This window comes from Crassostrea angulata, chromosome 4 (assembly GCF_025612915.1).
Source record: "Crassostrea angulata isolate pt1a10 chromosome 4, ASM2561291v2, whole genome shotgun sequence".
NCBI classification, from domain to species: domain Eukaryota; kingdom Metazoa; phylum Mollusca; class Bivalvia; order Ostreida; family Ostreidae; genus Magallana; species Magallana angulata.
In genome coordinates, this window is record NC_069114.1 from 48,773,487 (window position 1) to 48,799,398 (window position 25,912).

General features: G+C 37.4%; 2 protein-coding genes across 8 annotated transcripts; both read left to right on the forward strand.

The window, feature by feature from the left end:
* The first annotated feature begins 1,020 nt into the window (after nt 1–1,020).
* On the forward strand, nt 1,021–23,367 carry LOC128180985 (E3 ubiquitin-protein ligase RNF38-like). Of its 7 annotated transcripts, none has more exons than XR_008243270.1 (12): nt 1,021–1,170; nt 2,754–3,126; nt 8,252–8,334; nt 11,730–11,944; nt 16,278–16,455; nt 17,904–18,218; nt 18,431–18,586; nt 19,004–19,113; nt 19,280–19,355; nt 19,585–19,812; nt 20,167–21,390; nt 21,428–23,367. XR_008243270.1 is itself a non-coding variant. In XM_052849213.1 (11 exons), exons 2-11 carry the CDS (start codon nt 2,775–2,777, stop codon nt 20,227–20,229), a joined length of 1,776 nt encoding a protein of 591 aa, XP_052705173.1. In that variant the 5' UTR covers nt 1,021–1,170; nt 2,754–2,774; the 3' UTR covers nt 20,230–23,367. The 7 variants fall into 7 exon arrangements, 5 of the variants coding, with proteins under 5 accessions (XP_052705173.1, XP_052705176.1, XP_052705175.1 ...); XR_008243269.1 differs by having other exon boundaries at nt 20,167–21,353; nt 21,615–23,367; XM_052849213.1 differs by having other exon boundaries at nt 20,167–23,367.
* On the forward strand, nt 12,361–16,260 carry LOC128180987 (uncharacterized). Its single transcript, XM_052849220.1, has one exon. It carries the CDS (start codon nt 13,814–13,816, stop codon nt 15,398–15,400), a length of 1,587 nt encoding a protein of 528 aa, XP_052705180.1. The 5' UTR covers nt 12,361–13,813; the 3' UTR covers nt 15,401–16,260.
* Nucleotides 23,368–25,912: the final 2,545 nt, after the last annotated feature.

The window sequence follows — 25,912 nt, forward strand, 5'->3', positions numbered from 1 at the left end:
TGACATTTCATAATACTGATTTCATGAGAGTTGCAAACATCATAAAAATAAGTATCTTTGGAATGTTCGTCATTGTTTATGCACTAACTTGCACTTTTAAGAGCATTTTCAGATGACTTGAGACATTTTCACAATGATTCATCTCCACGAACTCTGTGTTCATCATCCAATGAGACGGGGGCTTGGGGAGCACCGTCGGGGCTGGGGGGTCGCTGAATCGAGCACCTGCATACGCAATGTTTCCTCCATCAAGTTTAGGACTAGGGGTCCCCCTACTGTTCTCGTCAGCCGACGAAAACTGACCATCATTATTTGAAAGACCAAACTTCGGAGATCCCCTTGGCGAGTTGTCAAAATGCTCAGGTGAGCTATTTTTAGAATGCCTCCTTTGTGGTCTTCTTCCAGGTCTCTGATTTGGATGTTTCATATTTGCTGCCCAGGTCATTGGAAAAAAATCGATGGATTTCTTCAAGTTGATTTAGCACACTCTCTTAGAGAAAATGTTAAAATTTTCTGTAAAACAAAGAGCACTTCTGTCAAAGTTGTTTGTAAACAAAGGTTTCAATATGGCGGACCAAAATACAACAATCTTCCTCCAAATTTGTCCTTTTCCGACTTCTCCAAAGCAAAAACCAATCCCTGAATTCTGTTTTCCTCTTCTTTGATATGAAGAATTTCAGAATAAAGCAGTTTTACATTAACAAACGAGCAATTCGCTCAAATTTTGAAAGTCATTTGCCAGCCTTCTAGCCAGAAATACTTCTCCTTCCTCTTCTCCAACAAAGTCGTGACCAAGGTCACCTAATTTAGTATCCAATGAGAATGCTGATAGCGCGTCATGTGATATCCCTAAATGATCACATGATATTTCTTTTTCGTGAAAACGAAATTATTTAAAATTATTTCTTGCAATAAATTTATCTTTAAAAATCGTTAAGCCAATTTTAAAAAAAATTGTTTTGTTTTTATTTTGTTATTTTGTTTGTCTTCTACGAAGAGTGACGGAAATTAATAACGGATATGACGTAAAATACGGTAGGCGGGGGATCCAAGGCTTGACTAGCATTTCCAGATGAACGATTTTACACAGGAGAGCCAAGGATTACATTTGAGGTGATTTTCCTTCTTCTAGAACTGAAACAAACAGGAAAATCGTTTAACTGAAAACAGGTATGTAAACGCAGAAGTGTTTCTGTATAATTTTGTCCCCTCCAAGGGTTTATTTAAGTTTTTGTGTCTGTTTCCTCTGTTCGTGACCGATCGTTGAAGCGTGACCGTCCATCATGCTTTTCCCTAGGAGATGGGACTACATAAGAATGTTAAGCAAGTGAACAATTCATTCACACGAGTCGATATAATAATGTATATCCTTATTTGTGTAAACATTATCCAATATTTTCTCGACCTTTAAGAGCTTATATGTGAATTTTTAAGCAGAAGTACAGTAGATGGCTGAAATTTACTCTAAAAATTGAAATTTTGCTCTATCAAATAGTTTCTTGGGACAAATATGGGTTTAAAAAAGGCCATATCGTTTGTATACACTGTTTTTAAATGAGAATAGACTACATAACTGCAAGTTTGATACAACATGCAGTGAGGTTAAAATCATTCAGACAATTTGCCAATTGACATTTATTATTTGAATAAACAAAATATTGGGCTCTAGGTTGAAAAGTATATTGCTCAGTGTTCTGATTTAATATCTTTTGGTTCTGATCGTTTCAAATGTTTGACACGAGGTAAAGACATGGTAGAGCAGAAGACAGTTTTATACACTTAACTATAATTGAAAATGAAAATTTTGATTTGAACATACAGTATTTACATATTTTATTGTATATATATTACATACATATGCAATTGGTTAAGACACAAGTTCTAACAACTTACTAAGTTTTCACTATGAAAATATACTGTAGATTCCTAATTAAACGTGAGGAATTAATTTTCGTGTAAAACCGTGAGAGGCAACCTCGCGGATTTTAAAAAAATCACTTTTATTTTCCAGACAGTTTTAAACTATAGAAAATTAAAACAAAAAGTTGGTGATCGTGATTATATATTCTTAACCATAATCGATTTGAAACATAACAGCGGAATCGCGGATTTAAGTACTTGCATAAAATAAGGAATTTACAGTACATACTTGCTTGTGATTACATCTATCACCAACAAAATCAGTGTTCAAAAATGATTTAGTCAAAATATTCAACAAAAAGATTGAGCTAGAAAGAAATTCCATTAGATTAACTTAAATTTAATCTGAGGACTCGTGTCATATAATTGAAAATAGCAACTAACTACAATAATTTAAATAAGAACCTTTATTTATTTTAATTAGATAACTCACTTCGGACATAAAAATGTTTAATCTTGAAGGATATAATTTAATATCAAATTATCAATTAATATTATGAAACATGATGAAAAGGGGGATATTTGAATTATTTGAATTTTACTATAAGTAAGGTTTAGCAAAATTTATCAACATAGGAATAGTTTAACTAGTGTATGGATGTATGGGAACTGCACTTTTTAAGATTAATTTGATGAAATAATTTAGTCCATGAATTTAGTCTATTTCATTATAAGAATATCATTTGGTCTAAAGGAAATTAACCTACAAGACCTTGATGTAAATTGTGTTAATTCTTGCATCTTATTTCAGGTTTGCTTGTGAGTGTAAAGCGATTTTATTGTTCTATAGAATTTATCAGGTATATTAGAATGACTGTGAGTTTTTTTTTTAGTGGATCGGTGCATGTCTTATAATGCCAGTGGCGTCATCACAGAAAGATGCACAAAATCAACTGTTGCAACACTATCAGCATCTGCTCCCCAAGTCACCGACTTATCATCTAGGCGGTCAGCTTTCCCCGGGGTCACTTGTTCCGAGTTCTGAACACTTCATTGGGAGAGAGGAGGGAGCCACCTATGTGTCCGACCTCCGCCCCTTGACAGCCCTACAGGCCTCCGCTACATCTGAGAGGAATGCCAGTTTTTTCAGTACTCACAGTCCACCACTCATCAACCTTAGTCCAAATCTGAGTCCAACAGCAGAACCCCAGAGGGTGTCTCCATTTTATGACCTCAGAGAAACAACTCGCCGCAGGAGTTTTTATGGTATGTTAAGACTTTTAACAAGTATTGATTCAACTGTAGAGTCTTTGCTAGATGTTGTAATGGGCAATAAGATGCATGTGTGAGGAAAGTAAGAAATTCAGATGAAAAAGTTTATAGTACAGCTAGAGTACCTGAATTAAAACTAATGTTGATGACTGAAGTACTAAATATAGAACCATTGTTATCTAGACTGACAAAGAGTCAAACTGTTGATTATAAACCCTCATGCTTCCTGACTATTCAGGTCATTCAAAAACGATCTCATCACAGCCCTAGTGCTCTATTACACATGTGATAGGCTGTGGCTGTACCATGTGTAGGATCCTGCCCATTCCGGAGATATTGTGAACTGATGGGTTTTTTCCACATAATAAATGAGCAATGTTTAAAATGATGTTATGTTTTGTTGATAAAAACATGGCACTCCTGTTTACATTTTCAGTCATGCATATCCACACCTTAAACGATTGTGTGTTGCACATTTACATATATATCCACATAATGTATTCTCTCTAGAAATTAGCTGTATATATTATACACCAAACTAAGGCAACAATATGTCTTATTGTCTGTATACAGTTTAGGATTCCCAGTTTAAACAAAGAAGTTATCTGGTTAAACATTAATCCAGAAAAAAATCTGTCAACCTAGTTTTCACATGTGTGTTTAGGGCTCACACACACATTCACACTGACATAAATGTATGCACAGTGTAGCTCCAACCTTATCAATAGCTAACGCTATGTGGTAAAGAAGGGGGAAAAAGCTGGATCTGTGTCCAAAGAACTGCCTGCTTTGTCAGGGAAACACTGCAGAAACGGTGTGTGTATCCTTTATCGTGGCAGGCAGCTAAAAATACACAGCTGACCCAGTTAATGCCTGGATTTAAGTTCTTTCTGTCTAACTTTATATATATGTACATATTTTGTCGTTCATTTTTTTTCTGCATGATTTCGTTGGTGAAGATTTGACAGATTGGAAATGGTGACATTCGGTGCCGTGATTAGGTTAATAGTTGATAAATCCTCGGCGTATGTATTTGCATACATGTTATACAGTACAGTTTACCCTCCAGTTAAAAATTGTCATTAGACTTGGAAAACACCCAACCCTGTGTAAATTTGTCTTCCTTGCTTTTGAGATTTTTCCTGAATTAAGTGAAGATAGCCCTTGTTGTTTGGTGTTTGCCTTAGATTGTTTAAGATTATTTAGGAAAAATTAAATTTAACTTGGTCAGTGCTTCATATTTTGAATTAATTAGGCTTCAGTCTTGTAATAAATGATCTTCATTATTGACCAGCTGACAAGACCATCCAACAGACCTCGTTCTGTTTAAGCTTTTAATAATAAATATCTTCAGACTAAGTAAGGGTAATACTTGAATCGGAAGGGAGGTGCTTGCTACTAGGTAGTCCAGACTGTTGACCCAGAGTTACTGACCCCCAGTTTTTATTTTGGATAAGCCATATTAATTACCTACATATAATATTTGAATAAACATTCAGATATTAATGCAGCATTATTATGTAATGATACAAAAGTTGAGACTGTGTAGAACAATTATTTTAGCCCTGTCAAGCTAGAGGTTATACATGTAATTTGAATATCATTTAAAGGTGTTGGAAGTGGCCTAATTCATCTCAATTTACCCTTTTTGATTTGATTAATGCATCCTTTATGGGTAATTTACCTATTCAATAATGATTTTTTGTTTCATAAGTAGAAAATTAATATCAGACCTATCGGTACTTTAGTTTGTCATAATGTCAGTTACATATGTATTGAGAGTGTAAGGAGAGAGAGAGAGAGAGAGAGAGAGAGAGAGAGAGAGAGAGAGAGAGAGAGAGAGAGAGAGAGAGAGAGAGAGAGAGATTGGGTGACTCATCTTTGGCAAAGAAAGAAGATTGTATAATATATATTAGAAGATTTCCTTCTTTGCAACCAGAAACCACTAAATAAATTTAGTTTTCAGAGGATTGGAAATTCGGTGTGTGTATGAATATAATTCCTTTGCCAGCAGGCAGAGCTTTAAAGATCCCTGTTGAATTGGCGCCTCTAACAGACCTTTTTTTACTGTGTCTGAAGGGTAGCTTTATGGCAAGCCTGCTCAGTGGGAACAATGTGTGGCAGGAACAGAGTATTTCTCCTGTGCTAGAACTCAATTGTTGGGATTGCGGTGTTGATCATGTTGACAAATGGTCTGAAGTCCAGGCACTCGGACTATAAAAGCCCCTGGGTAGCACAATGTTCAGGTGTCCACATTTTGGCCAAGAGACTTTTCTTTGTTAATTTTTTCTTTCGTTCCCCTCTATCTGTCTCTGGTTATATATTGACTATTAAAGCAGGTCAAAGTGAAATATCATGTATACCTATAAGGTATATTTTGAAAACAAGACTCTATAACCCATTTGCATTTTTAGAACTTATTGTATTTCTGCATGGGATAATTTTGCTTGAAAGAAGTGAAGTTTTGAAAACATCCATTATTCATGAGATGACTTTATACTGGTTTTGACAGGATTTTAAATGTAAAGTTATAACTTACTTTTAAACTGATGGTAGGAAAGCAAATGTGAAAGAGATTATGGTCTTTTGTTTTCAAAGAATTTAGAGAATTGAAACTTGGAAAAAGGACCAAAAACTTAATGCGTAGTAGTTATTAATGAGACTGTTTTTTGTGAGAACTGATTAACACTGTAATATACTGTAAGTTGGTTGAGTCCTTGGTCAATGATTAGTAGTACTATGTACAACACCCAGCTAGTAGTGCTGCTGGTATTGATTGGAAGAGACTGGGGGGACTATTGATTCAGTGCCAGCCCCAGAGTTATACTGCACGTGGGTTGGTTGCACACAAGGAATCCACTCACAGGGCCAGGTACATTTAAATGTGTGTACGAGTGTGTGTGCTGTTTCCACTAGAGTTCTGTCCCTGTGTGTTATACAGTGCTGTGTTGTTGATATTTCCTGCCTGTGTTAGCTGTGCTGGATTAATATCAGACATGGCATTTTCTCCTCTTCCACGTGGACTCTGTTTGTTAGGTATTTATATATATATGTATGGTGATATGTGTGTTCTGACAAGACGAATGGGGCTATGGACTTCTCTAGTATTCAAGCTTGAAGCTTAATTTAGTATGGATAAACGAGCAATGTCAAAATTATGTGTATAGTCTCGTGTGCATGACTTTTACTGAAAAGCACATGTGGTGAGTTTATCAAACGCCAGGAATACTAGCCAGTTGTAGCTTGTATTTTTACCATGCGAATGGGTGAACATTTTTTTATTTTCATTTCATTTTCACCAAGGCACAGGATCTCTGTCACATTATGTAATTTTGATGAGAGTGGTATAATGTGCATCGTAAGGGAGGAAAATTATGTCACTCGATTTGTTCACTAGTCTATGATTCCTAGAACTAGCAATCGTGTGGTGTATGCGTTCCATAGAAGGGCTGTCATATGACATTACCCATCTTACAGTTGATAGTGCAGAATTGTTATCATATTAAGACAATGTGAGTCAAAACATCTTCTTAGCCTGTAAGGCAATGTAAGTTACGCTTTAGGTATTAAACCAGAAATTGTGTTAAAGTCTCTTAGGCAATGTGAATTTGTTTTAGGTGGGCCAGAATTGTGTTTAAACCTCTAAGGCAATGCGAGTCACGAGTCACATGAGACTGATTGTGGTCCCACCTTTTCTCAGAGAATGGATGGCACTTTTCCTATGGGATGGAAACTGTCCTTAACTTGCTTTCTAGTTACTGAAGGATACTGTGGTTTTTATCAATGTTCCTTGAACATCAATTTTTAAGGATTACATTGTTTAGTCAATCCACAAAAGCAAATGCTCATAGAAGTATAATATGCAAAAACATAATTTATTGGTAGGACCATTGTCCATGAATAGATATATCATGGGAACCGTAAATTATGATGAATCCATGAAATTAGATGCCCACAAAAATTGATGGAAGAATGGGTTAATTGAGGCCCGGGCCTGCCTCTACCCTGAACGAATCCTTAAGAACTGCCTTGTGTTGTTTTCTAATGCTATGATCTTGTTTACTTACTGACTATCTAGGCATAAGTATAAAAATTAATACCAATCTATGACATTCACCTTTTACAGGAGAGGATCATAATAAAAATAACCTTGAAGAATTCTTATTTTTGATGTAAGAATGAAAGAGAAAATTGTTAACATCAAAACAAAAATGTTTATTATAAAAGTCAGAGGACAGTCTTTGCGAATAACAAGGCGCTGGAGTAAGTTTGAGACAAGTTAAAAGTTCCTTGAACACAGAGGAGTAACAATTCTTAGTGAGTTTCTATTGGTGGGGTCTGAAACATGGTGACGTCTTTACAATTAACACTTGGGAATTATTTACCATTTACTGTGGAATGTTCCACAGAATGGTAGAATCATTGACATACTAAGTACTCTGACTGCGCGTGTTTAGACTATATAGTACTGCGTATCGTATCAGTAGGTCTCTTTGTGTTTCTCAGTTCACTGGGAATACTTGCCATGCTCGCAGACACTGGTTCTCTGCCTAAGGTTGGTTATTTGTCAGGTGATCACTACAATACATCTTGCTATAAGACTTTTAAGGGGTCTGTTGGTGTTTTTTTTTCTTTTTTCTTAATTTACCAACAAAACAAACTATAAGAATTATGTGAAAGTTTTGAGATATATAAGTATGATAATTTGTCTAATACTGGCTGTTTTTGGTTTAATTCTCTTCGTTTTGAAAGCTAAACAATGTAATTGATGCAGGTTGAAATCCTTCAAGCATGCTGATAAACAGGCATTAATATTGGCTCTTGTGGTATTTTTAATTTCCATTGTTTCTGTTTATTTGGAGCCAAGTTCATCATCAATTAGTGAGGGAAAAATAAATATCTTGTACAGTATAGGGAATATTTGTAGTACACCTTTGTATGAGCTTACAATGTAACCTGGTATTACCGGTAAGTGCTAAAGTTACGTCACCTTGTGGTGCTGGTCAAGGTGTTGTGATATCGGCAGCTTACCAGCTTACCATCTAATTCCCTACTCTCTTTGTTTTCATGTCATCCTCACACGTCATATATTTTACGAGAGATATTGTTTTATTTACAGATTTCCAGAATAGTTGCAGCCAACCGATGCAGAATCCGGCGCAGATTTGCTCCGGACGACATGTGGAAGACACCTCTAGAAAGGTACGGATGCACACTTTTTGCCAAAAAATTTTTCAGGTCTAGCTTTCATTAATAGGTGGTCATGGCTGAATTTTAATGCCATATTACTCTCCTTGAAATATTTGGATTTTTGTCTGTACTGAATGAGAGTATATGGTTAGAAACATAATATCCCACATTTTAAGGTAACGTTTTTCTGACGGATAATTTGTTGACTACACGGCCTCCTGAAGCTTATACTGATTTTCATTTACATCTGCTAAGTTACAGCCTTGGACATGTTTTAGATTTGTGTAGTTTTTCAGTCAATACAGATGAAATGTGAAATCTAGGTTTATTGATTCAAACTCGTGCAAAATGGAGAGATGTTCTGTCATTTCTGACAAAATGACACACAATTCAGGGTATGTTTGTTGTAACAGATGATGGAGAGGTTAGAGCTCACATCTGTATTCAGATTTTATTTTTAAAAATGGAGGTTCTGAGGTTTACATTCTAGATCAAAGCGTTAAGGGACAGGCTAGGAGTTATTTCAGTCAAGTAATGGAAATTTTCCTTGAGATCCCAGGCAGGCCTTGTAGTAGAGACAGTTTTGTCCCTTTGGTGTTTGCTAGTTCTCTGTCGCTCCAGACTTGGGCAGGCTAATCAATACCTGTGGAGTCTATAAAGAAGAGCGAGTGCCTGGCTAGGCAATTACTATCCAAGCAGGACTCTCTGTGTAAATTTACATTCAGTTAAAAACCCAGAGCTCTGAGTTTCCACCAAACAAAGACATGAAAGAGAAACTCCTCTAGACTTTTCGTTTGTAGTCTCTCCTTGTGTTTCATGCTTAGGTCCCTGGATCATCTACACGCAACATAAAGTGTTACGCAATGTTTGCAGATGACATACTTCTTTGTCTTCAGTCAGGATCTGATGTGGTTCACAGTTCTATATGAATAATCATATTTCATATCGTGTATGACCTACTTATAAATTAAGATACTTTTCTCAGTTCTGTCATTGAATAACTTGATGCAATAATATATATACCTAAGGGGGTCAAAATTATTGATTAGTTATACATACTTATTAAAGATTTGTGGATTAAGAAGATTCTCTATGACATTGTGAAATAGCATGCTAGAGTTTACTACTGATGTGATTCATTTTGTGTTGAACACCAAAATGTACTATTGTACTTTGTAGAATTAATACAGTTAAATCTGTCTTTCTTTTCCTAACAGAGTTGTTACGATTATATTGTTATTATGAGCCCTTTTATTTTATACCATACCATTGTTTCTTTGTTGTCAGGTATCTCATCGTTAATGTTTCTGATTAAATTTATTATATAAGTGACAAGTTTGATGTTGAGATGGCTCTCATTGTGATATATAAGCATTCGGATGTCGCAATTCTGTTCTTGAGATGGTTTTTAGTGTGAATCATTAAAACTTTGAGATACGACCATTTTATATTAATGAGATAAGTAATCAATGTTGAGTTGAGACCTTTCTGATATTGAGATGGTTCTTCCTATGATGGCTAACATTGAGATGTTGCTGAGATGGCTTTCTGTGTGGTAGTTTCACACAACAGAGTGTAACAGTTGTCTTAATGAGTGTGATGAGACAGAAATTCTGACTCGGGGGGTCAAGTAATACTGAGATTGGATCATGGGGTTTTCGTGTGGTTGAATGACTCAGCAAATACTCGGAGGACTGACGTTCACAGGATATAAGTCATCCACAGAGGACCCCTTCCTGATGAGTTTTTGTGAAATCTCATTGACTTTCTTGAATTTATACATATGAAACAATTCTAAATGTTAGGAAATCAACTTAATGTCTTTTTTTCTTTTTTTTACCAAAAAGGTCAGAATTTCCATACATGTATTAAGCACCTCTGTCACTGAGTCCTAGTTCACTTATCAGTATTGAACAAGTCATTAGTTATTAACTGTACAGGAAAAACCATCATTTCAGAAAATGTTTTCATGGTTATGAAGATTTAAAAGATAAAGCTGAATTGGAAAAATCAGAAAGACCAGAGATAGAGTTAGCCTGGGGTGGTGGCTGTGTCTATGTGTAACTGTAGGGAGCTGGCTGTCCAAGGGACAGGGACCCAGAACATGTGTATAGATGGCTGGGGGGTCATGTTATTGAGTCTGAAGGGTCAATGTCACTGTTGTAGGCCTGAAATAGATTGATACAACCACACAAATACTGGTTTAATCTCTGCAGAAACAGATTTCTATCTCTCTGAAAGGAAGTAGAATTTAAACAAAAAAACAAAACCGAAGTCCACCTTTGGGGGGTGTGAGTTTGTGTTAGGGTTTCTACACTGTGTATAAAGGAAGTGTCATATGTATGGAGTCCATGCAGAGCGGTAGGGAGGAAATGGCTGTCTGAGGAGAAATATATGTTATGGACTTGTCACAAACCAAAAGACCAAGCATGGTAGGATATAGAGCTCCCTTTTGTTTCAGATTAAGTCCCTTTACCATTGTAGTTTTATAGCTGGAGTGTGCAATGGCCAAGAATGACTAAAGGGCTAGATATTTTGGCATTAAAAAGGCCTGAATTAGAGGTAAAATTGCCCAATACAGGTAATAGCCCATTGTATGGCCAGATGATGGGAAGGGGCCTACACTTTGGATTTGGTGATAAGATTCTGAGGAGATTAAGGACAGCCTGGAAACTTCCCACCTGTCCAAACAACAGGAAGCTCAATGTACAAGTTCTAATCTACACCGTCCAAAAATACTGAACAGTTTAAAACTCACTCTGGCCAAGTGTTTGAATTGCGATTGTTGGTTAGGGCTTTGAAAACCACAAAAAACCTTGTCAGATTCATGCTAGGAGAATCTAGCTGTCGCTGGGTAAATGAGAGAGCGGGGACTGTTTATCGCAGTCAAATCCCATGTACCAACAAAGGGCTTGCCTATCTCTTGTTCAGCTCGGGCGAGAGCCGTGAATCATGAATGTGGAATTTAAAGTACGGTCTTTTAAAAATAATAGCCCCCACAAACGCCAGTGTGCAAAGAGGAAATGATTGAAAAGTATTTCAGATCTTAACTTTGAACAGTCTTAGAATTAGTCATATTTTCTAAACCAGAATTTTCTTTGATTAATCAAGTATTTGTTTTGAGTTTCTGACTGTGAATGCAGTAGAGGCTATACCTGTGACTAGCTTACTAATGCATGACTAGATCAGATTTGGAGTATATATGAACAAAGAGCTATGCTAAATGTTCGTAACACACCAGCTGTACATGCAATGTTCTTATTTATACACAAGTTTTGTAAATTTCTGATTGAAAAATGTAACTAGAGCAGAAGTGTAGTACCCTGCTGTTGGTAGATTGTGTGTGATAGAGAGAAAGAGGAGAATATAAGCCTTGATTTTGATATTGATTCTTGCTTGTTTTCCAGAGTGAGAGTCCAAGCCGCAAGAGAAGGAAGACTTCCAACAGCTACATAGACTTGACGAATCATTCTCCCAGCCCCCCACCAACCTGGTCAAGGGAGAGAACTGAGGCCGAGAGGTTAGGGGTCAGTCGTAGACGAGTATCCAGTCAGCGACGCGTGTCCGGAGATAGCAGGAGGCTGATTGCAGAGAGAAGCAACACACCCCGGGCACGACGAAGGTAATTCAATCACCATTTCACTTTCTTGTAGAAAAAAAAGAAAAAAAACACAAAATCTAGTCTAAAACTTAGTTCAGGTTTTCTGTTGTGTGGGTCATAATATATAGGATGCAAGTAGACACGTTCTCAAGATAGAGCCAGCTTTTTTATCCCTAGGCGTATGTTTTGCCTGTGGAGCTGTTTCATTAGAAAAAGTTGTCAGGGTTGGGTTGCAAAGAGGATACCATTGCTTAGTTGCACACTTGTGTTTGATAATCAAGTGGGATCCAGGCTTATAGAAGTGTTGATAATAGGCAAGTCAGCCTTTAGATTGTGGGAAAAAAAATTCTCCAGTGTGTCGAGGTAGAGGGAAATGATCAATGAGGAATTGATTTTCTTTGTGTGCGGGGAGGCTGTCAGAATGGTGGGGGTAGAAGGGGAAGGGGGGCATTGTCGGGCCTGCCACGCTGAAGTGGCCAGGTATTGTACCCACACCTTTGTGTGTCACCTGTGCTTGCTTGACCATGTCAAATATTTAAACGCTGTGGCGGCTTTAGTATTGATTCCGCCTGAGCCACATTGATTTTCAAGTCTCTGTTTTCCCCGAGTTGAGCGGCACATGTAGGAGAGTGAATCTCTCCGTGCTCGGTAGAGGTTCCAGTCCTTGTATTACACAACTAACACGCCTGTCGACCGTCAAATTTTATGTGTCAGGAAATTAGTTGTTTAAAAACTATAATAAATACTTAGTCTCCTTACATCAGACTGAAGTTGCATTGCTGTGATAATTTTATTCAACATATACCATAAATCTTGAATTCACAGTAGATATCAGATAAAATTAAAAGTGTTTTTGAATCGTTAGCAATTGATTTTTTTCCTTTCATTAAATTTTCAGACAATTGAATCATGGATTTATAGATATATTGTTAATAGATAATGCCAAAAAGACTAAGCTGTATGGGATGTTTTCTCTTTTTCTCCATGATATATTGATGTATAGAATACTAGGGAAAAGACTGGTGAAAGCGTGCAGCCAGTTAAACCTCTATTGTGAATTAGAATAAAGAAAAGTGTCCTATTGTTTTCATGTAATTAGCCATGTACCATGCTCCGAATGTCAATTGAATTGTAAAACAGGCTATTTAATTATTCCATTTAGAAATCAAGAGCTAGCAATATTGATGAATCCTCACCACAAAATACAGCATTCATTTCATTATACAAAATCAGAACTCACCTGAATTATGTGGTTGTATAATTCTACAATCACAATTGAATTATGATTAGAAAAAAAGCTAGAAGTTGTGGTAGAGATAACACTTGTATTGTTAGCATTGTGATTGTGTCATGGTGGTTAATGGTTCCATAGGAATTGTCCTCTCTGACTGGTAGAGCACAGTAAAAGGGCTTGAATTAGTTTAAAGTAGTATACATTTTTTCATGGACTGGAGAAAACCTGTGCCATATGTTTTAAATTAGAGAGAAAGAGGCCAGCTTTATCAGTGAGGTGCTGGTAGAGGTTGCCAGCTGATTATCTGGAGATACAAGCATAATCTGGTGTAAACCTGGAATCAAATAGAATAGGAAAGCAGACGATGAATTACAATATAAGTCAACATAAGGTTTATAAACGTGAATTACAACAAAAAAATTAAATGTTGATCAAATGTTATTATAAATTGAAAAAAAAAAAACATTTAATTACCCTTTCACATCCCAACTACAAAGTTTTTACTGGTAATGAGTTAATTTTATTTACTAATAAGAATTTAAAGAAAAATAAAACCATTCATTAAATTGGTATTCAATATAAAACAATCTTTGATGAAGTTTTTGTTATGAAAAAGATGATGTCATAATAGGCATTATGATGTCATCAGGCTTGTGATGTCATTGAAAGTGACACATAAATATATGACACATTTTGGAGCTCAGAAGAAATGTTGCTATGTTTCCATGTTATGTTGCCATTCTGGAGTATCATCTGTCATGGAGAACTTTAGTTCAGCTGCATCAGGTTATTTTTCTGAGAGGATAGATAGCCAGGTACCCGGGTTTAGTTCTCAGCCTGATGAATCAGAAAGAGTCACTGAACCAGAGCTTTGGGATTCAGCATTCAGATTTGTGGTACAATCAGCAGTCAACTGTTTGTTTGACTCCGCAAATGCTAGACTTGGAAATATTTACAATGACAACTCGGGAAACGAGAACAGGACTCAAGCCTCCAACAGACAGACAAACTTACAAGGAATAAACTCTTCTTTGAGGATGCAGCCAGCTGACACTGCCTCGAATACACCACTTGATACTGGATCCGCTCACAGAAGTTTTAGTCAAGGTGGTCAATCAGAGAGGACCTCTTCTCTTCACCCAGAGGAAAACGGACAGAACAATGGGACCACTGTACTGTTTGAGAACCAAATGTACACTGTTCCACCCAGAGGCGTGTATGTATCAGTCTTTCTGAGGCACTTTGATTCCCAGCAAGTTATTGCACCATTGACAAGAACGCATCATTATCACCCATACAGACATATGTTGCTGTTAAATTTAAGGGGAAGGAGAACCATGCCCAGAGAACACAGACCCCAGAGCTTTGCATTGGAAGGTCAGGGTAGAGGAGCTCACAATTCAAATATCACCAGATGGAGACCAGTCCAGAGAGAAGCTTTGCAACCAATGGATGGACTAATAACAGAGTCTTACAATCACCGCAGTGATAACTATGAAGATACTGTCTATAACGAGAATGAACATCTACTCCAACATCAAGGTGCAGAACTAGGGAGAGCCCCTCAGGCTGAAGCAAGCAATGAACATCAGAGCCCCACCCCTGGGGCTAGTGTAGACGGTGGAGACCAGATACCCACCCCTGGGGCTAATGTAGACAGTGGAGATCAGATACCCACCCCTGGGGCTAATGTAGACAGTGGAGACCAGATACCCACCCCACAGGTTGATGACAGTGTGAGAGAAAGTGAAGAGACTGGTGCTGGGCTCGATTTTCATTCCCCAGTCTTTGTTAGAGGACCTAACAACAGCCCTGGGTCTTTGGCTGTACTCTTTAACCAGCTCTTGCAGCGGTTCTATCAGGAGGCCATGAAGTGGATATTTGTGACAGCAGTGTGGCATCCTAGACAGGAAAATCTCAGAAACATGCTCAGCACCATTGCAGACCTTGTCCAAGAGCCAGGCCTCTCTGTGACAAATAGCATGTTGCAGGGATTCATGACTGGGATCACTATCACCTATAATACTCAGTTTCAGCGTTTGCTGCAGATTCTGAATCCACTGAGTGGACTCGACACTCTACCCCCCACCACAGCGACATACTTCAGGATACAGAGCCTGCTGTTCAACATCAACCTGGCACCGCGACAGTTACTGCATAGATTTTCTGACATAGTGAGGACTGCCATGACAGCCATGATACAACAGCACAATGCACAAGTTATTGACCAACCTCGCCGGTGATTAGTTGTCTGCCTTCATTCAATTAAAATATCAGTTGCAGCATGGTACCAGCATTACAGAGCACACCAACCAATCAATTTCTGTTGCTATCTCGTTTCATTTTTTTGCGGCAGATTTAATGTAGCCGTGTTAGATTGCCAGAATTTTTATTCAGAAGAAGCTAGTCAAGTTTTATAGATTATTTATAGTGATAACATAACAATTGGAGTTTACTTAAATAATCCTGCATAACTTTATGGTCAGTGCCATTGATTTTCCCACTACGTTCTCTCATTCTTTTTATAAATTTTTCAATAACCCCTGTGGTATATCCTTCCAATGAATATTTATGAAGTCTCATGAATATGTATGTTCTACCTGAGCACTCTTTTCCTGCCGTGGTGAATAACTGCTGGGTGATATTGTAATCTGTGTGTTTGGGGCTGTGTGGAGCCAGTCTCTGTGTCGTAGTGGGCACGGTGTTTACTTTTTGACTAGGGTCCCCAGAATATCCTGTAGGCCAAGCTCCTCAGATAGGAATGTTCAGGTGGCAAGCATTAAAACAGCTGGGGGTTACAGGCAATGGCCCTTTTTTCTCTCTTATTCAGTTCCTTCAGGATGCTGATTTCCTTTGCAGCTGCGCTCTATAGAAACACACACATGGCTTAGATTATAAAAGAACATCATTATATTTGTAGGGATATCAAATAAAGTATCAAGCGGGAAACCAGCAGTGATGTTTTATGTTTTTTAACTCTCTGAATAAAAATATATATCGGCCTTTATTTATTTACATAAGTAGAATTCATGAAATAAGACTATCGTCCTTTGAAAGATAAGCATAAACTAGAGATTTTGCTTTCATTTTTTTACAATAAAGAAATCTTTTTAATTACAGCCCCGGAACCAGGAGAAGAACAAGAGACAGGAACCCCACCCCACAGAATGAGAGTGGTCAGGAGCCCCGAGCCTTCCAGCCGCCCCACCTGATGAACCCCCGACAGATTCACCCCGCCTCTCTCCACCCCCACCACCTACACGGGGCCCCACAGCAAGTCATGTTTGAAATGGAACAGGTGAGGAGATGGGGATTGATTAGAACCAAGGGAGGGATGAAATTCTTCCTTGTATTTTCTTTGTTACCTTGTCTTTGGCATAAATTTACCCAAATCTGTGGTATTTTATTTGTATGTACAAACAGGAAGTTATGGAGGGTCTAGGGAGAAGCTGGGTACAGATTTAAATGTTTGGGGGGGGGGCAATATTTAGTCTGTATTGAGACTCTTCCTTATAGTTCCTTTGTTAACTTGTCTTTGGCACAAAATGACCCAAAACGATGGGATTACATTTGTATGGACAAACAGGGAAGTTATGGAGGCTCTAGGGAAGTAACAAAAATCCTTAAGTAGTCATTTCCTGCCTCAAAGCATGGATGGCAGACACGAAACTCTTTTTGTCTGACGATACATGAAGATGAAAAAAACTTGAATCCGACGACACCACACCTAAGAATCAGATGGGACTTAGGAATTTTAAAATCTATGAGTGATACATGGTGAAAGTCTCTCTACAGGAGGAAGATGTTGAGGAGAATGCAGTCTGGTCATAATGTTGCAGTCATATTCTTTGTATGTTGAGACATGATCATAATGCTGTCATAATGTTCTCTGTGTGTTGAGATATATGATTATAATGTTGCCATTATTTTCTGTGTGTTGAGATGTTGCCACTGTTTGTGTGCTGACTAGCTTTTCTCAGCATCTGTAGATTTTGTTTATTGATACACTTAGTCTGTGTTATTCTGCACATATACATGTTTTGTTTTGTAAGTAAGAGTCTGATAAAGGTGATAATTTTACAGCCCTCCAATGGGATATCTAGCTCAAGACTAATCAATAGATCTTGTTTTCCAACTCTGCTGTTGTAATCTTCTCAGTCTTCATTACATAGGTGTATTATACAATAGTTATACTGAAGTAAACAGGTAATCAGTGCTGGTTACATGGACTGGGGCAGGTCTCCATCCTACACTCTGTACATGTATGCTACATCACTGTATGGCTGTTCACTGTAAATTCTATGTTAACCTCACCCATGCTAAAAGGTTTAGGAGAAATATGTTTTAAAACCATTTCAAAATTTAAACAAACCCTAGTTTTCATTATAATCATTTCAAGTTTTCATTTTACTTTTTGCAACTAAAATACTGTAATCTGAAGAACATGCAAAATATTTAAGTTAGTATGGATTAAATATCGAAAACCCACTTGATTTGCCTTTATAACTGAGAGAGCAGATCATTAAATGGAGCTTCCATAAAGCTTGAATTCTCAAGCATTTGTATTAATGTTAATGAAACATTATCATTTGTTTAAAACTTTTACTTTCATTTTATCGCCCTCCCTCATAGGTTTGTAGTTTAAAAGTGTCATTAAATGTAGAATGAACTTTAGGCAGCCTAATGAACATTGCACACTCATCACTGTAAATAGGACTTATGTAACATTTGTTCGTCTTTTTACAGATGCCTGTCAGCACCCCTGTGTCCATGGCTCCATATGCAATCCCTGTATGTGCCGGGCCCCACCTCCCAGTGTGCACCGGGGCCCATCACCCAGTGTGCAGTACCGCCCCCACGTGGTCTATCCCAGGATGCAGTGTGCAGCTGCCCTCCTGTAACATGCAGCACATCCCTGCCTGCAGTCTGCCACAGATTCCGTTTCATCCGAGTTCCATCCCTCCCTTGTTTCATCATCACCATCACCCGGCCACCAGTCACATACCGCCTCAACACTTGGCTCCACCCACTCACTTCAATCCGAGTGCCAGAGGCGTACATGTACGTAGGGTTTTTTTTGTTGTTCATTAAATGCCCAAGGAACATTAATGAATTGATGATTATGTTGCTGATTATGGCATTCTGTCCTATTCAGTGAAAACACAAAAACTAAAGAAGTAGATTAATTGTGTGTAATGAGTAGTGTTACACATTTGATATCTTACTTTGATTTCCAGTATTATAACTACATGACTTATGGATTCTGATTGTAGCGCTCGGAAGAAGAAGTTTCTGGTCTGATTGACCAGCGATCCCGGTTTCCTCTACACCCAGGGACATTACACCCTCATGGTGCCACCCCCTTCACTGCCTCACCCCCGGTCATGCTTCAGGAGCCCCACGTCCACCCCACACCTCATGATATTTATGTAAGACATGTCCCAGATCTAGTTTAAAGAGAACTTTTAATGTTGGTAGACAAAGGAATGAAAAATATGAAACGAAGAACTATTTTAACAAGAGCTTGGACTCTGTGTAGGTGTGTCAAACAGCAATGTGACGTAGGTCTGTCTGTTTCATCGCTAGCAAATCTGCCATGGCTCTTTGATAACAACAAGATTTGTCTGGCTTTTGAGCTAAGACTATGCAATATATGCATATTTCACTCGAAACCAGCATTTTTTTTAACTTGTTTTGAAGCAAGAAATAGTTGTGTTTTTACCAAAAGTCCAAGGTCTTGTTAAAATTGTTCTAACTTTTGCATAACAAACACTCATAGAATCTGTTTATACAAACATTTACACAAAACATAGATGTATATAATGGAATGTTCAATTTCTCTACAGGGACCTTTCCATCGTCACTTTGCTCGTCAGCGTTCTGGTGGGAGAAATAGTCGTCTCCGGTCACTTCCTCTGCCTCCTCCACCCTACCCAGGATTCCTTCTTCACTTCCTGTAAGTTTTAAATTGTCACAGAAATCTTTTGGCTAAAATGTTATTGTTATTTGATGGACATTATTTATCCTCGTTTTGATGGGCCTTTAGTATTGCTCTATGTGTTCATTTGCATTTGTAAAGAAATTTCATCTTAAATTTATCTTAGAATTACTTGCACTTGTAGGGCCATGTTGGGTAACCCTCCAATGCCTTATGGAAGAGACTTCCATGAAGATGCCACAGAAGTGGAGAATTACGAGGTAAGGTTTCGAAAAGAGAATCTTTTTACTTCACAAGTTTCTAATTCCCAATTCAACTACCAACACATTTCTTATATTCAATTCAACTACCATACACATTTCTAATACTCAATTTTAACTATCATACACATTTGTAATACCAAATTTATCTATCATACAAGTTTCTAAATCCCAAATCAACCACTAAGCAAGTTTCTGTTTCTAATACATGGGTACTCTGATTTTCCAGGCATTGCTGAACCTGGCCGAGAGGTTGGGCGAGGCCAAGCCCAAGGGTTTGACCAAGCCGGAGATTGAGCAGCTGCCGGCCTATAGGTTCAACAAGGAGAATCCCCACTCCGACATGGACCAGACCTCCTGTGTCGTGTGCATGTGCGATTTTGAAAATAGACAATTATTACGGGTTCTGCCGTGCAGTCACGAGTTCCATGCTAAGTGCGTGGACAAGTGGTTAAAGGTAAGAATAGTGTTACCTGTGGACATGGGTATCTTTGGCTTTTTTATTTTTTCATATCTTAAGAATTTTTTTTGGGGGGGGGGGTGGATTTCCTTCTTGTACTTTTGCTGAAAATTATTGTTTTAGCATCTGAAATGTTTATTTAAAAAAAGTTAAAAATGCATGTCATATAAAAAGAAATGTAAAAATTTCTCTTGGATGACATGACTCTGACTTAATTCACTCTAGTTTTGGCATATTTTTTTTTTTGCACAAGTAATGATTGAATAATTAAAATTATGACATCAAGTCAATCATAACATGTACAAGTTTAGTTTCTCGGTGCAGGAATTTATTAAGACATTCTTTTTGTAGACTAATCGGACATGTCCAATCTGTCGGGCGGACGCCACAGAGATTGCCAGCCAATCAGACTAGGAATCAAAGTTCATGCACTGCAGTGTCTAGACTATTTATTATTGGGTCAAATTTGTTTTCTCTCTGAACAATATGAAGAAATTAGTATGAATTGGTGCATATACAATACAATGTAATTGTTATTTTAATTATTTTCCTTTTGATTAGTCATAGATGCTTTGATATATATTGTTTCTATTATTTGAGCAAATTGTCTACTATAGCCTAAGTTCCTGCTATTCATTGCTTTTTTGTTATAACCTATAGAAAATGTATATCCCTGTTTTTGTTGGGGTGAAAGGAATATTTTTTTTTCATAAAAGAAAGTGCGTTCAGGGACTTTTTGTATACCTTTTATAAAGCCAGTACCAATGTTATTTATGTCATATTACACACTCATGCTACCCGCCCCCAATGGAGCCAATGGTTTAGATAATTTCATGAAGAAGAGTAATATTACAATCTGTATCAAGAGGATCCTCTTTTTGTCTCGTTCTTTTCTTTCTCTGCTCTGACAAGAACTATAACACAATACCTCTCCAAATATTCATACTTTTAGGCTTATAATCAATGAATAAAACCAATATATGTGACGGATGACAATCGTCAGGTAATTGGACCCGGCCTTATAGAGGTGGTTTGTGGAGACAGCCAGGGCCCAGTGCTGGGATCTTCTTTGTGGAGACAGCCCAGGCCCAGTGCTGGGTGTGGTTTGTGGAGACAGCTGGGCTCAGTGCTGGGAGGTGGTTTGTGGAGACACCCCAGGCCCAGTGCTTGGTGTTGTTTGTGGAGACAGCCCGGGCCCAGTGCTGGACATGGTTGTTTGTGGAGACAGCCGGGGCCCAGTGCTGGGTATGGTTTGTGGAGACAGCCCAGGCCCAGTGCTTGGTGTGGTTTGTGGAGACAGCCTGGGCCCAGTGCTGGGAGGTTGTTTGTGGAGACAGCCGGGACCCAGTGCTGGGAGGTTGTTTGTGGAGACAGCCCGGGCCCAGTGCTGGGTGTGGTTTGTGGAGACAGCCAGGGCCCAGTGCTGGGTGTTGTTTGTTGAGACAGCCCAGGCCCAGTGCTGGGTGTGGTTTTTGGAGACAGCCTGGGCCCAGTGCTGGAAGGTTGTTTGTGGAGACAGCTCAGGCCCAGCGTTGGGTGTGGTTTATGGAGACACCCCAGGCTCAGTGCTGGGAGGTGGTTTGTGGAGACAGCCCAGGCCCAGTGCTGGGAGGTTGATTGTGCAGACAGCCCAGGCCCAGTGCTGGGAGGTTGTTTGTGGAGACAGCTCAGGCCCAGCGCTGGGTGTGGTTTATGGAGACACCCCAGGCTCAGTGCTGGGAGGTGGTTTGTGGAGACAGCCCAGGCCCAGTGCTGGGGGTGGTTTGTTTATGGAGACACCCCAGGCTCAGTGCTGGGAGGTGGTTTGTGGAGACAGCCAGGGCTCAGTGCTTGGGGTGGTTTGTGGAGACAGCCCATGCCCAGTGCGTGTATGGTTTGTGTGGATAGCCCGAGTATCGGGACAGCATGGTTCCAGTACTGGGGGTGGTTTGATAAAGAGAGCCTGGGCTGAGTGCTGGGGGTGGTTTGTTTGGGGTCGGGATTTGTTTTGTATTCAAGTGTTGTTAATGGTATAGTTTGTACAAACGATTGTACCTGTAAATTAACTTCAGTGTTGTCAATTTGTCCAAAATTTGTTGGGAAAAAACTTATACAAATTTTAGTTTTAAGTTATTCTTTTTTTTAAATTGTATAAAATAGAATTTAAGACTTTGTTGCTATTTGTTACTAGTAATAAATTTATCATATTTCATATAAGAATATGTATATTTATAATATATTTTAGGCCAATTCAATTTTTCAGAGTTAATGAATTCAGTATTAATGACTTATGGAAACATGTATTATACTTTGGCAATGCAAGTTAATTCGGAAGCGACTTCCATTAGTCCAACAATTGAATTGGTCTCTGTTCAAGTTAATGTATCATAAGAATTTTACAACATGTTTATTTACAAGTCTGTTCATTTTTTGCTTAGTAACTTTTGAAGAATTGTTTCACAAAATCTAAAAATCTGCTTGTAATTTTTCAAGGGATACATGTTTAGTTTGAATTTCAGTATCTACCATTTTTAGATATTATGTATTCGATATATAAAACCTTTACCAAACATTAACATACCAGTACTTTACCATCTGCAATTGTTCGTTTGTTACTTTTTTTGTACTGTTTTGATTTTGTCAGCAAAAAAAAAAAATGATATATACATGAAAATATCTCCAAATATACATTTATATATAGACCTTACAATTGAGGAATGGTAAACTGGAAATCGACCTTAATTTTGGTGGGTTGACAGATAATTCTGTCAATCTCGTTTTAACAAACAAACCAACTATTCCAATCATGTTCTTGAGTCATGATTCTTTTGTTTTACACTAAAAAATTTCAACGTTTTGAATTGAAAACTACGCACAGAATAGGAAGATACATGGTTTTTTTTTTTAATTCTTGGTCTGCTAAATGGCGTTTTGTCACAAACTATGAGATTTTCCTTTACAGTACTTTTTTTTATCCAGTACATGTTCAGATATTAACATTAGATACTAGTACTCCAACAAAAATATTTTTTTTTCATTCAAATCAAGTTGAAATATCTGACCATAAATTTATTTAATTAATTTTTTAAATGAAATAGTTGACCAAATAAGATCTGAAATATGTAGATTCTTTGGACACAGTTTACAAGTGCCTTGGTAACAGCTTCTATAAATAGTTTTTTTGGTTGTCACAATGAAGATGGGCTTTGAGAGAAATCTTTGAGTAATTGCCAAACAGTTCTACCTCTTCAAATAATATATATTATTATCATATTGTAATGGTTGCATTTCCCCCCTTTTTCTTCATCACTTGGTAAAACATATAATCAGCTGTTTGTTTTGTCATCATCTTCCAAATAGTTAGAGATGGGACATTGCTACTTTGTGATTTATGTTTTGGGAACACGTAAGTGTATCATATTTTATGCATATTTGTGTCATATAAATTTTTTTTTCCATTTTTTTTCCATGCAGTGCAAGTCAATCAAAATATAGACTTCATCTTATACTCTAGGAATTATAGAGACTACACTGTTCTATGCTATACAGCACAATAAAGCCAGGAAAAATGAACACCGTCTTTGTTTTATTTTTAACCTGTACCACAAGGGAAGCCATGGTTCTGCATTTCTGTGCAGCACTGTTTCTGTGATTGTGTTGCTTTTGTGGGTCACACAAGGAAAATGCACCCAAACTTTGTGACACTGCTGACGGCAGGGAAGATTACAACCATATACAAATGTATACATTTTATTGGGCATTAAGTCGCCTCTCATATATTTCTACTTTGGAAGTCCATGTTATACTTGAAGAACTTAGTCCTTTAATCAGTATATGTTCCTCCATTCATATTGTACATCCTTTTTTTTAACAAAATAATGCCATGCCATTGTTGCATACTATGCTACTTTTGATAAAAATATTTAAGTACCTGTACTAAACAAAATTTAAATCATGATTTTGAATTTTAAAATATTTGAAAATCTATTAGCAATGCTTTTTAGCTTACCTGAGCTGAAAGCTTAAAGCAATATGAGTTGTATTTTTTTAGAATTTTATTTTGCTGCAAAAACCTGCTAGTATGATAAGTCTGCATGTATACTTAAACTTTTATGACAAAATAAGATTTGAAAAAATCATTAATTTTTTCAAAGGAAATATTTCTCTTCTAAGGAATATGTAGCAGATTAATTTTTGTACAGGACAATAATTCAAATTTGCTCCAATTAAGGCTTCTTAATGGCTTTTCCCACATAAATTGCTAACAGATATTAAAAACCATTATATTTTTTGTTATTTTAGTAGAAAATATCATTTTGGTAATAAAATTTCAATATAGATATTGCAGCTCATATTGCTTTAAGGAGTGATCTATTCTCATCACATCTGTCCAGCGTCTGCCTATCTGTCTATCCGTCTGTAAACTTTTCACATTTTTTACTTTTTCTCCAGAAATTTTAACCATACTTGGTATTAAGCATGTCTAGGTGTACAGGATTCGAGTTTGTTAAAATAAAAGAGATCAAATCCTCTTTCAAAGGGGGATAGTTTAAAATCATTGCAAATTTGTGTCATTTTTTTTTTTTCTTTTCAAAAACTTTTTAATCTAAATCCTAATGACGGGTTTTTCATACTACCTAAGTTTATTTTTTCAAACATTAGATTGCCGAAAGTTAAGTAAAAATTTCTGAACTGCGATCCTGATCGATCGGATAATAGACAATCGTAACCCAGAATTTTGTCAGTGACAAAAATGCGACATGCTCTTTATTTCTGATGGCAAATGGCTATTGTTGCTCATGTCAGCGATGTGGTCCATGGGCCTCTTGTGACCTTTATGCTTGTTTTTCAGCTTCACGAGTACTCGTTGACGCTTCTAATATTTCTACTTAATATATTATTTCTGCTGCAATTTTCAGTGAATTTGCAATTTTTAAAAATATCAAATGTATATAAACTTTTTCTTCAAATAACTATAAATCCAATTTACAGCAGTGAGACGAGGAGAAGTTTTTAAAAATATTACTTGTATATTAAATATTCTTCATGTAACTGTAAATCCATATCCAAAAGGACGAGGGGAGGGCGATGCATGGATTCTTTACAGAGGATAGAACTATTTAGTCCTACTTGCAATTTATTTACAGAATTTCAAGAACAACACACAAAGGACTAGAAACTTTGGCTTCACTGACAAAGATGAAAGAAAGAAAACCCATGCACCTTACAAACATCCTTTTCTGGTTAACCGGGTTTTCCAACGGAAAAATCCGGTTATTAAAATGGTGAAAATGGCGGGCGGGCGGGCGGGCGGCTGCCAAAAGGGTACCCTCATTGTACGGATAACTCCTCCTACAGTTTTCAAGATAGGAAGTTGTTCTTCTGCAGATCAATTGTACATATATCAGAGGTGTGCATATTGCTAGGATTTTGATTTCCGATAATTTATCGAAAAAATACCAGCTTTTGAACTTAGTCATTTTTGGCAAAATGTTGCATATAGGGTACCCTCATTGTACGGATAACTCCTCCTACAGTTCTCAAGATAGGAAGTTATTCTTCTGCAGATCAATTGTACATATATCAGAGGTGTGCATATTGCTAGGATTTTGATTTCTGATAATTTATCGAAAAAATACCAGCTTTTGAACTTAGTCATTTTTTAACAAAATGTTGCATATAGGGTACCCTCATTGTACGGATAACTCCTCCTACAGTTCTCAAGATAGGAAGTTGTTCTTCTGCAGATCAATTGTACATATATCAGAGGTGTGCATATTGCTAGGATTTTGATTTTTGATAATTTATCGAAAAAATACCAGCTTTTGAACTTAGTCATTTTTTAACAAAATGTTGCATATAGGGTACCCTCATTGTACGGATAACTCCTCCTACAGTTCTCAAGATAGGAAGTTGTTCTTTTGCAGATCAATTGTACATATATCAGAGGTGTGCATATTGCTAGGATTTTGATTTCCGATAATTTATGAAAAAAATACCAGCTTTTGAACTTAGTCATTTTTTGGCAAAATATTGCATATAGGGTACCCTCATTGTACGGATAACTTGTCCTACAGTTCTCAAGATAGGAAGTTGTTCTTTTGCAGATCAATTGTAC